Consider the following 13,619-nt stretch of genomic DNA (forward strand, 5'->3'; position numbering starts at 1 on the left):
CACCAGTTGTATGGTATAACCCCCAGTTGTGTGGTATAAACACCAGTTGTATGGTATAACCCCCAGTTGTGTGGTATAAACACCAGTTGTGTGGTATAACCCCAAGTTGTGTGGTATAACCACCAGTTGTGTGGTATAAACACCAGTTGTGTGGTATAACCCCCAGTTGTGTGGTATAAACACCAGTTGTATGGTATAACCCCCAGTTGTATGGTATAACCACCAGTTGTATGGTGTAACCCCCAGTTGTATGGTATAAACACCAGTTGTATGGTATAACCCCCAGTTGTATGGTATAACCCCCAGTTTTGTGGTATAAACACCAGTTGTAAGGTATAACCCCCAGTTGTGTGGTATAAACACCAGTTGTGTGGCATAACCCCCAGTTGTGTGGTATAAACACCAGTTGTTTGGTATAAACACCAGTTGTGTGGTATAAACACCAGTTGTGTGGTATAAACACCAGTTGTATGGTATAAACACCAGTTTTATGGTATAAACACCAGTTGTATGGTTAACCCCCAGTTGTGTGGTATAAACACCAGTTGTATGGTACAACCCCCAGTTGTATGGTATAACCACCAGTTGTATGGTATAAACACCAGTTGTATGGTATAAACACCAGTTGTATGGTATAACCCCCAGTTGTATGGTATAACCACCAGTTGTATGGTATAAACCCCAGTTGTATGGTATAACCACCAGTTGTATGGTATAACCACCAGTTGTATGGTATAAACACCAGTTGTATGGTATAACCCCCAGTTGTATGGTATAACCACCAGTTGTATGGTATAAACACCAGTTGTATGGTATAACCCCCAGTTGTATGGTATAACCACCAGTTGTATGGTATAAACACCAGTTGTATGGTATAACCCCCAGTTGTATGGTATAACCCCAGTTGTATGGTATAAACACCAGTTGTATGGTATAACCCCCAGTTGTATGGTAAAAACACCAGTTGTATGGTATAACCCCCAGTTGTATGGTATAACCACCAGTTGTATGGTATAAGCACCAGTTGTATGATATTACGACCAGGTGTATGATATTCCGAAAACAAGACGTTAAAGTTCTAATGACAGATGTATGGTCAAAACATGTTAAATTCAAAATAGACGTATAACATCAAAACTAGACATGTTACCTTAAAAAAAGACATGTTACATTCAAACTAGACATGCTACATTCAAACAAGACATGTTACATTCAAACAAGACATGCTACATTCAAACAAGAAATGGTAGGTAATGTTTGGTTAGAATCAGGTTGATGTCTGATCATTGATGTGTGTCGTAGAGGTAGGTAATGTTTGGTTAGAATCAGGTCGATGTCTGATCATTGATGTGTGTCGTAGAGGTAGGTTATGTTTGGTTAGAATCAGGTTGATGTCTGATCATTGATGTGTGTCGTAGAGGTAGGTAATGTTTGGTTAGAATCAGGTCGATGTCTGATCATTGATGTGTGTCGTAGAGGTAGGTAATGTTTGGTTAGAATCAGGTCGATGTCTGATCATTGATGTGTGTCGTAGAGGTAGGTAATGTTTGGTTAGAATCAGGTCGATGTCTGATCATTGATGTGTGTCGTAGAGGTAGGTAATGTTTGGTTAGAATCAGGTCGATGTCTGATCATTGATGTGTGTCGTAGAGGTAGGTAATGTTTGGTTAGAATCAGGTCGATGTCTGATCATTGATGTGTGTCGTAGAGGTAGGTAATGTTTGGTTAGAATCAGGTCGATGTCTGATCATTGATGTGTGTCGTAGAGGTAGGTAATGTTTGGTTAGAATCAGGTCGATGTCTGATCATTGATGTGTGTCGTAGAGGTAGGTAATGTTTGGTTAGAATCAGGTCGATGTCTGATCATTGATGTGTGTCGTAGAGGTAGGTAATGTTTGGTTAGAATCAGGTCGATGTCTGATCATTGATGTGTGTCGTAGAGGTAGGTAATGTTTGGTTAGAATCAGGTCGATGTCTGATCATTGATGTGTGTCGTAGAGGTAGGTAATGTTTGGTTAGAATCAGGTCGATGTCTGATCATTGATGTGTGTCGTAGAGGTAGGTAATGTTTGGTTAGAATCAGGTCGATGTCTGATCATTGATGTGTGTCGTAGAGGTAGGTAATGTTTGGTTAGAATCAGGTCGATGTCTGATCATTGATGTGTGTCGTAGAGGTAGGTAATGTTTGGTTAGAATCAGGTCGATGTCTGATCATTGATGTGTGTCGTAGAGGTAGGTAATGTTTGGTTAGAATCAGGTCGATGTCTGATCATTGATGTGTGTCGTAGAGGTAGGTAATGTTTGGTTAGAATCAGGTCGATGTCTGATCATTGATGTGTGTCGTAGAGGTAGGTAATGTTTGGTTAGAATCAGGTCGATGTCTGATCATTGATGTGTGTCGTAGAGGTAGGTAATGTTTGGTTAGAATCAGGTCGATGTCTGATCATTGATGTGTGTCGTAGAGGTAGGTAATGTTTGGTTAGAATCAGGTCGATGTCTGATCATTGATGTGTGTCGTAGAGGTAGGTAATGTTTGGTTAGAATCAGGTCGATGTCTGATCATTGATGTGTGTCGTAGAGGTAGGTAATGTTTGGTTAGAATCAGGTCGATGTCTGATCATTGATGTGTGTCGTAGAGGTAGGTAATGTTTGGTTAGAATCAGGTCGATGTCTGATCATTGATGTGTGTCGTAGAGGTAGGTAATGTTTGGTTAGAATCAGGTCGATGTCTGATCATTGATGTGTGTCGTAGAGGTAGGTAATGTTTGGTTAGAATCAGGTCGATGTCTGATCATTGATGTGTGTCGTAGAGGTAGGTAATGTTTGGTTAGAATCAGGTCGATGTCTGATCATTGATGTGTGTCGTAGAGGTAGGTAATGTTTGGTTAGAATCAGGTCGATGTCTGATCATTGATGTGTGTCGTAGAGGTAGGTAATGTTTGGTTAGAATCAGGTCGAGGTCTGATCATTGATGTGTGTCGTAGAGCGTTGAAAACTGTTAAGTGCATACTCACTGACACAATTCGGCAGCTGTCTCTTTTCTGAAAACAAAACACGATTGATTTTCGTTAAAATCACTTATACATTTTATGTATAAAAATGTTAGATTAAATTTCCCTAACATATCTGTTTTAAAAAGGTTCCCTGTTATTCAATTGAATCCCCCCTTTTTTAACTTTGTAAATGATTTAATTTATTAAAATGAAAAATGTATTTAAGAACGACAAGCATCTTACCCGCGTGTTTCCCGCTATATTTGTTAATTTAAATATATACACAGTCACACATACGAAACAAGTCTAAGAAAATTAATTAAGAATGAATGAAGAGAAACATTTGTATAAAAGGTAAAAGCGTCTGTCACTTACGGTAATTCAGGGAAAGAAACAAATCCAAATATCGATCTTATTGATTTAAAAATGAAACCTACCTCTCCGTGGAACTGCAACAGCCAACACCAAACACAGCATAAATATGAAGACTTTCATATTTGTGTTTTCATAGAAAAAAACGACGCGATCTGCTCCCTCTGGTAATTTTGGTACGACACGCGATCTTTGGCTTGCGCTCGGTTTTATATAAGTGTAAGGTTACACGTGCTACGTCACAGAAGCTCGTGGGTACCACCCTAAGTAGTCAAAAGTTTTGCATCTCTATGGCATAAAAAGCCTCTGTAAACTCAAAGCATTAACAACACAGACGTCTTGTTTGATTAAGTCACAAACATTTAAACAAAAACGCTCCAATAGGATAGTGTCCATCATCAGTTAAGAAGTTTGATTAAATTAAACAGTCTTTAAGGATTTTTTTTAGATCGGTTTAGACCGTTTTACGTAGTATCTTTTACTGACATGTTACGTTTAAAACAATATCGCCAAGTGTCGACACGATTCAGCTATATCAAACATACGGTAGCCTATATTGGTCACTGACTACAAGTGTTATATCATAATTACAACTTACTATCTCGTTATTACGAAATGGCTGTCTCGTAATACATGTAACCAATTACTGTCTCGTTATAACGAGATGGCTGTCTCGTCATACATGTAACCAATTACTATCTCGTTATAACGCGATGGCTGTTTCGTAATACATGTAACCTATTACTTCCTCGTTATAACGAGATGGTTGTCTCGTAATACCTGTAACCTTTGACTATCTCGTTATAACGAGATGGCTGTCTCGTAATACCTGTAACCTTTGACTATCTCGTTGTAACGAGATGGCTGTCTCGTAATACATGTAACCAATTACTATATCATAATAACGAGATGGCTGCCCCTTATACCTGTAACCAATTACTGTCTCGTTATAACGAGATGGTTGTCTCGTAATTCCTGTAACCTTTGACTATATCGTTATAACGAGATGGGTGTCTCGTAATACCTGTACCCTTTGACTATCTCGTTGTAACGAGATGGCTGTCTCCTAATACTTGTAACCTATTACTATCTCGTTCTAACGAGATGGCTGTCTCGTCATACATGTAATCAATTACTATCTCGTAATAACGATATGGCTTTCTCGTCATACATGTAATCAATCACTATCTCGTAATATCGATATGGCTGTCTCTTAAAACATGTAACCTATTACTATATCGTTATAACGAGATGGCTGTCTCGTAATACATGTAACCAATTTTTATCTTAACGAATTGCTTGTTTTGTAATAACGACACAGCAAAGCTCTCTGATAATAAAACAACATAGCTATCTCGTAATAACAATTACTACATAGCATCTCATAATAATGACTTCATAACGACAACATATATCGTAATAACAACTATTGGCTTACTATCTCGTAAAAACGACCTTATAGCAAAGTTATGTCGCTATAACGAATGAGTTTCTCGTAAGTATGTCGTTATTACGACTTTCGACAAAATCATGTCGTTATTATGACAATACTATTTTCTCGGTGACCCTGATAGCCTTACGTACAAACTTAATGCCGCATCGAGAAAAAATCGAATATCTGATATCGTCTTAAAATATGAAATTCTAATTTCGATATGTATTTCCTGGAATTTAAAATGGGCAGAAATCACGGTAAACCGTGTTTTAAACAGATTTTGAATAAATCTGAAGTTTCTACAACTGTATAAGGCCTTAGTGACGCCGGTACGTGTGGCCACTCCGACCTTGGACTACCACGATCTCGGGTCAAAGTGTGTAGTCACCACTGCCTGGACACGAGCCGCTGTGAAAGCAATTTAACTAGACTGTTGCTATGATTAAACGAAGGGTGTAACATCTCAATGCATAATAGCTTTGTCAAACACTGTAATGTCAACTAAATGTGGAATTTTTTTTTATTCCATTTCGTTTTATTGAAATATTCACGAAACCATAGCTATAGATCGGCTATTGTCGGTGACGTCATGTTTTGATTTCTGTTTATTGATGATTCAATGTTGATTTCGGATAATGGCAATCCCATGTCGATATCAGTTTATTGTCCATCTGATGTGGATTTCGGTTTATTGGCGATCCCATGTCGATTTCGGTTTATTGACGATCCCATGTCAATTTCGGTTTATTGACGATCCCATGTCGATTTCGGTTTATTGTCCATCTGATGTGGATTTAGGTTTATTGACAATGCCATACCTATTTCGGTTTCGGTTATTGTCCATCTGATGTGGATTTCGGTTTATTGACAATGCCATACCTATTTCGGTTTCGGTTATTGTCCATCTGATGTGGATTTCGGTTTATTGACGATCCCATGTCGATTTCGGTTTATTATCCATCTGATGTGGATTTCGGTTTATTGACGATCCCATGTCGATTTCGGTTTATTGACGATCCAATGTCGATTTCGGTTTATTGACGATCCCATGTCGATTTCGGCTTATTGTCCATCTGATATGGATTTCGGTTTATTGACGATCCCATGTGAATTTCGGTTTATTGACGATCCCATGTCGATTTCGGTTTATTGACGATCCAATGTCGATTTCGCTTTATTGACGATCCCATGTCGATTTCGGTTTATTGAAGATCCCATGTCGATTTCGGTTTATTGTCCATCTGATGTGGATTTCGGTTTATTGACAATGCCATACCTATTTCGGTTTCGGTTATTGTCCATCTGATGTGGATTTCGGTTTATTGGCGATCCCATGTCGATTTCGGTTTACTGACGATCCCATGTCAATTTCGGTTTATTGACGATCCCATGTCGATTTCGGTTTATTATCCATCTGATGTGGATTTCGGTTTATTGACGATTCCATGTCGATTTCGGTTTATTGTCCATCTGATGTGGATTTAGGTTTATTGACAATGCCATACCTATTTCGGTTTCGGTTATTGTCCATCTGATGTGGATTTCGGTTTATTGACGATCCCATGTCGATTTTGGTTTATTGTCCATCTGATGTGGATTTCGGTTTATTGACAATGCCATGTCGATTTCGGTTTATTGACGATCCCATGTCAATTTCGGTTTATTGACGATCCCATGTCGATTTCGGTTATTGTCCATCTGATGTGGATTTCGGTTTATTGACAATGCCATACCTATTTCGGTTTCGGGTTATGTTTTACATCGCCATTACCATATGTGTGGTAGTTTAATTACTATTATTACTTTTTGTTGTTTATTTATATACTGGTTATTTTTTAAGACTTTACTTTCAAAACAATGTGTTTGACGTTTATTTATGTGTGACGGACGTGATATTGAAACACTTCTGTATTGGTTAAAACGAATCAAACACAACCTTTTGACTACTTCAAGTGGACACTGTCGGATGTATTGCCGATATACTTCCATAGATAAGTAGTTCTTAAATGACTGAACAAAACCCAGACTTGAGCGCATACACAAAAACCTATTAATTCACACCTATAATGCATGTCAGCGTCTCTCTAACAGTATGCAAACAGATACATCGCCCCAACAGCTAGCGACCATACTACGCGACATAGGGTGTATGCTGAAAACCTTTAACCCCTGTTTTATTAGCACCATAACACTTGTATATAAAATGCACACAGCGATGCAGGTAACACACGCGCAAACTACCTGTACACATCACCGTCAACGAAGCAGCTGTTTCCGACACAACCATGAAGGTGTTTCTCGCTGCAGTGCTTGTCTCTCTGGTTCTGGGTAGCGACATTCGAGGTAAGAATCCAGAATCTGTGACCTTTTCAAGATATTACTGGTACATAACACATATATGGTCCTTGAGGGGGAGACATTCTTTATTGGATTGACATGAATTTTACTCATAGATCTAGCTCACCTTGCTGTACAAAGCATAACGGCATACATGAACATTGATATTTCTTTCCAAGGAATGAATTTTTTTTTGTAGTAATCATATTTCTGCGGTGCATTACGTCACTAACAACTCCAAACACGAGACCGATATTCACACACCAGGGTTCTTCAAATCGATTTGCATGTTATACATTTTATCGATGTTTTAATAAGATATATGACCAAAGAAAAAGATGAAATACCATCTCGTTAACAAGAACAAATAATTAGTACTGAAAAGATTATATTTATGAACACGAATACATGCAGTACATTATCAATAACCTTCGGCATGCTATACCTCACTAGGCTGTCAACACATGAAAACAACACTGAAAATATGAAGAAATATGTTTTTGTCGAAAAATGGATTCCGTTTAACTTACTTTCAAGCTGCCGTAATTATTTGTAAAAGTCATTGTCACTAGCCAAATTAAAATCGTTCCTATTTCAAGGTCACAAGTACAGGATTAATCGTGCAACACGAAACATTCATGGGTGTTTTTTTTGCAGTTTAACGTTTACTCGCGGTCTACCGATACGTTTCAACTTGGGACAGTTTATGTTCGTGACTCAATGTAACCACGAAGTAATAACGCGACAGAAAAACATATCATATTGTTCAATGTAATTTGTAATCAAGAGAAACAACCCGAATCAAATAACTTCAAAGTGCCAACTACAATGAAAAATAGTCAAATCGTACTTCTGTACCCCATACAGGGCGTAGAGTCACTATAACCGTGATAAAATAGTCAAATCGTACTTCTGTACCCCATAAAGGGCGTAGTGTCACTATAGCCGTGATAAAATAGTCAAATCGTACTTCTGTACCACATACAGGGCGTAGTGTCACTATAACCGTGATAAATTAGTCAAATCGTACTTCTGTACCCCATACAGGGCGTAGCGTCACTATAACCGTGATAAAATATTTAAATCGTACTTCTGTACCCCAAACAAGGCGTAGTGTCACTATAATCGTGATAAAATAGTCAAATCGTACTTCTGTACCCCATACAGGGCGTAGCGTCACTATAACCGTGATAAAATATTTAAATCGTACTTCTGTACCCCAAACAAGGCGTAGTGTCACTATAATCGTGATAAAATAGTCAAATCGTACTTCTGTTCCCCATACAGGGCTTAGTGTCACTATAACCGTGATAAAATAGTTAAATCGTACTTCTGTACCCCAAACAAGGCGTAGTGTCACTATAATCGTGATAAAATAGTCAAATCGTACTTCTGTACCCTATACAGGGCGTAGTGTCACTATAACCGTGATACAATAGTCAAATCGTACTTCTGTACCCCATAAAGGGCGTAGTGTCACTATAGCCGTGATAAAATAGTCAAATCGTACTTCTGTACCCCATCCAGGGCGTAGTGTCCCTATAACCGTGATAAAATAGTCAAATCGTACGTCTGTACCCCATACAGGGCGTAGTGGCACTATAACCGTGATAAAATAGTCAAATCGCACTTCTGTACCCCATAAAGGGCGTAGTGTCACTATAACCGTGATAAATTAGTCAAATCGTACTTCTGTACCCCATACAGGGCGTAGAGTCACTATAACCGTGATAAAATAGTCAAATCGCACTTCTGTACCCATACAGGGCGTAGTGTCACTATAACCGTGATAAAATAGTTAAATCGTACTTCTGTACCCCATAAAGGGCGTAGTGTCACTATAACCGTGATAAATTAGTCAAATCGTACTTCTGTACCCCATACAGGGCGTAGCGTCACTATAACCGTGATAAAATATTTAAATCGTACTTCTGTACCCCAAACAAGGCGTAGTGTCACTATAATCGTGATAAAATAGTCAAATCGTACTTCTGTACCCTATACAGGGCGTAGTGTCACTATAACCGTGATACAATAGTCAAATCGTACTTCTGTACCCCATACAGGGCGTAGAGTCACTATAACCGTGATAAAATAGTCAAATAGTACTTCTGTACCCCATACAGGGCGTAGTGTCACTTTAACCGTGATAAAATAGTCAAATCGTACTTCTGTACCCCATACAGGGCGTATCATCACACTGTCAATTATCGCCATGTCGTATTATAGTACCGGCAATTATAGCCATGTCGTATTATAACACTGTCAATTATCGCCATGTCGTATTATAACACTGTCAATTACAGCCATGTCGTATTTTAAAACTGGCAATTATAGCCATGTCGTATCACCACACTGTCAATTATAGCCATATTGTATCACGACACTGTCAATTATTGCCATATCGTTTTACCACACTGTCAAGTATTGCCATATCGTATTATAACACTGTCAATTTTAGCCATATCGTAACATCACACTGTCAATTATAGCTATATCGTATTATAACATTGTCAGTTATAGCCATATCGTATCACCACTCTGTCAATTAAAGCCATATCGTATTACCACACTATCAAGTATTGCCATATCGTATTATAACACTGTCAAGTTTTTGCCATATCGTATAATAACACTGTCAATTATAGCCATATCGTATCACCACACTGTCAATTAAAGCAATATCGTATTATAACACTGTCAATTATAACCATATCGTATCACCACACTGTCAATTATTGCCATACCGTATCACCACACTGTCAATTATAGCCATATCGTATCACCACACTGTCAATTATAGCCATATCGTATCACCACACTGTCAATTATAGCCATATCGTATTACCACACTGTCAATTATTGCCGTATCACCACAGTCGATGAAATATCTGTACACAGAAGTAACCAGTCCCACCCACATAGTGTCAATAGCCTGAAAATATCTGTCACTTAAGTAACTAGCCCCGCCCACACAGTATAAATAACTTTGAAATATCTGTCACTGAAGTAACCAGCCATGCCCTCATAGTGTTCATAACTCGACATTATATGTAGCTGAAATATGAAATAATCAGCCCCGCCCACATAGTGTCAATAACCTGGACAATATCTGTCACTGAAGTAGTCAGCCCCGCCCACATAGTGTCAATAACCTGGACTATATCTGTCACTGAAGTAGTCAGCCCCGCCCACATAGTGTCAATATCCTGGACAATATCTGTCACTGAAGTAGTCAGCCCCGCCCACATAATGTCAATAAACTACATTGAAAGACAAAGACACTGAAATATCGTAAAAGAATCCAAGCTTTGAAGCCAAATTCATATTAAAAGTATAAACATATAACATCAGACGCAAATGTTTTTTTTATATCGCTAGATTTGTCAACGTTGAGATATGCTGACGATGAACACCTGACGTTTTTAAGAAATTTTGATAGATGTTCTCAATTGAACAGGTTACTGCCTTTGTTTCAGAGAACCATCAGACACGAGCAAGTTGTGGTGAGTATGATTAGAATAACCTATCTCGCGTGTCTTGTAATTGAAATTTGGATTTCAGAATCATGTAATCCATTTGTCTACCATCACAAACATTTTGGACTTTATTTTTTAATTACGTGTGTATCCATTTTTCATCATTTCTTCCACCGCCACCAAAACCCCCTCTGATGCGCTAAAAATACCCTTTAAAATTACGTAAATACCCTTTAAAATACACTGCTAAAGTATCAAAATCTGGAATGGTGACATCGATATCCCCCTAAATAACTTCTGGATCCGCCCCTGCACGTGAGTACTTTTATATCTTAAAGAAGATTTTTCTGACTCGAAAGCTTCCTCAACACTGGACATTCCGATCAATGAACCAGGGCATGGATAAATAACGCAATACAATTTATCAGGTGTAAAATTAACTGGGAAAATGGTCCTTCTTCGGCTAGTTTACATAGATAGTAACGATTGGCAACCTCTACTGAAGACTTTTGAGTAATGTCAAGTTATAGGACCTCGTGCAATTCGCACAAATGCTTAATTTTAAGGAGGGATTGCTTCTTTTCGGCACAAAAAAACACAGAGTCGAGCAATAGGCAAAGTAAACACGGAGATTCATTTAAAGAGTGTTGAATAAAACATAATACAATACCATGTTTTTACGAACAAAATATCTTTTAAAATCTGTTGAACCTTACCTGGTATTGTTTTACCAAGATCATTATCAAAAGTCTAAGTGATAATGAAAATGAAATGATAGTAAAATATATAACTGAAAGAAATTATGTACAGATTCCCCTTGAGGCACATATCACCCACTAGAAGATTCCAACAATCAAATTATCTTATTATTACACTCTTACGTTTTTCTGGCCTTTGGTCCTTTGGTATTATTTAACAAGAGAAGAAAAGATATAAGAAGCTATTTGAAAACGGAAATTGAAGCGGATGTGAAGGAGAAGGTTATATAGGCTTGGCCTGATGCCCTATCTATCCCTTTGCATATTTTTTGCAATAAAATTTGTTGAAACTGAAGCGGATGTGTGTAAATACATGTCAACGAAACGAAAGGGGATCAAACATATATACATAATAAGTTGGTGTATGTGTTAATATTGTTATATTGTATTGCCAGATGTGTGTGCGCGTTTATCCGCATTTTTTTCGACCCAAAGAGTAAATCTTAAACGAAACTAAAGTGTACAAAGTAAGTCCCTCATCAAATGCCTTCAACAATGTTATTTCGACTCCAAATTTCACAGATATGTACATAAACAAACAACCAGTCTTTAAAGTAACAGTTAAATAAACTGACATAAATACCACTGTCTAAGCTCAATTTCAATAAAACTTCCACTCACCTTTCGAACCCTTAAAATAAATTAAACTCGGCGTTATTTGTGCACGCTTCCATTTCACTTTATCGGGTCAAACGGTGTGTAACCTATTTAATTATACATAAACCTGAAGCTGTCTTACCTTGTAAATAAACACGTGTCATGTTCTATAGCACCATGTCATATGTGCTCAGTGCCATACCTGCACTTTGTAGCTGTCTTTCCTTGTAAATAAACACGTGTCGTATTCTATAGCACCATCATATGTGCTCAGTGCCATATCTGTAGCTGTCTTACCTTGTGCTTATCTTAGCTGTCTTACCTTGTAAATAAACACATTTCATGCTCTATAGCACCATGTCCAATGTGCTCAGCCCAAAAAACCTGTTATAGCTGTCTTTCCTTGCAAAATTAACAGGTGTTATGTTCTATAGCCATGTCAAATGTGCTCAGTGCCATACCTGTTATAGCTGTCTTTCCTTGGAAAATAAACATGTGTCATGTTCTATTGCCATGTCAAATGTGCTCAGTACCATTTCTGTAGCTGTTTCTCTTTATCTACAGATAAGTATTCAGCTCCATTAAGTGCTGACATTTCTGGAATCATCATATCCTTTGATGTTGGTTGAAAAATTCCTCTAACATGTATATTATTTTCTTCACACCTAAGAAGCCACAACATACCCATTGTGTGTTTATTATCAGGTCCCTGTGCACCATGTTCTCTATTCTAAGATCCACTTTGTGTTTATTATCAGGTCCCTGTGTACCATGTTCTCTATTCTAAGATTCACTTTGTGTTAATTATCAGGTCCCTGTGCACCATGTTCTTTATCTAAGATCCATTTTTGCTTATTATCAGGTCCCTGTGCACCATGTTCTCTATTCTAAGATCCACTTTGTGTTTATTATCAGGTCCCTGTGCACCATGTTCTCTACTCCAAATTTTACCCTGTGTTTATGAGCAGGTCTATGTGTAATATTTTTCTGCTGTAGATTCCCTGTCAGGAATAACAGACCCATGTGTTGGCACTGATACTGTGGGCTACTTCCCACATCCCTCTGACACCACTAAGTTCCTCCAGTGTGGTGGGGGACGCATGTTCTTAGTACAGTGTCCAACAGGAGAGGTTTACAGTCCAGATGCTAGAACATGTCTTCCTCCAGTGGTAAGTATCTAATGTGTGTCCCCCTCCAGTGTCAAGCGTCCAATTTATGTCTCCCTCCAGTGGTAAGTGTCCCCTCCAGTGGAAAGTGTCCAATGTGTGTCTCCCTCCAGTGGTAAGTGTCCCCTTCAGTGGAAAGTGTCAAATGTGTGTCCCCCTCCAGTGGAAAGTGTCCAATGTTTGTCTCCCTTAAGTGGTCAGTGTCCCTCTTCAGTGGAAAGTGTCCAATGTGTGTCCCCCTCCAGTGGTAAGTGTCCCCCTCCAGTGAAAAGTGTCCAATGCTTGTCTCCCTCAAGTGGTAAGTGTCCAATGTTTGTCTCCCTCAAGTGGTAAGTGTCCCCCTTCAGTGGAAAGTATCCAATGTGTGTCCCCCTCCAGTGGAAAGTGTCCAATGTGTGTCTCCCTCAAGTGGTAAGTGTCCCCCTTCAGTGGAAAGTGTCCAATGTGTGTCCCCCTCCAGTGGAAAGTGTCCAATGTTTGTC

At 38.5% G+C, this 13,619-nt stretch overlaps 1 protein-coding gene across 1 annotated transcript in view; it reads left to right on the forward strand.

Moving 5' to 3' along the window:
• Positions 1–7,085: 7,085 nt before the first annotated feature.
• LOC110449203 (peritrophin-1-like) overlaps positions 7,086–13,619 on the forward strand; it is a 12,501-nt gene continuing 5,967 nt past the window's right edge. Inside the window, exons 1-2 of the mRNA XM_021495907.1 lie at positions 7,086–7,143; positions 12,968–13,140. Of these exons, the coding sequence (XP_021351582.1) occupies positions 7,086–7,143; positions 12,968–13,140 (231 nt within the window). The remainder of the gene's footprint in view (positions 7,144–12,967; positions 13,141–13,619) is intronic.

This window comes from Mizuhopecten yessoensis, unplaced genomic scaffold (genome assembly GCF_002113885.1).
Source record: "Mizuhopecten yessoensis strain PY_sf001 unplaced genomic scaffold, ASM211388v2 scaffold4525, whole genome shotgun sequence".
In the NCBI taxonomy this organism is placed as follows: domain Eukaryota; kingdom Metazoa; phylum Mollusca; class Bivalvia; order Pectinida; family Pectinidae; genus Mizuhopecten; species Mizuhopecten yessoensis.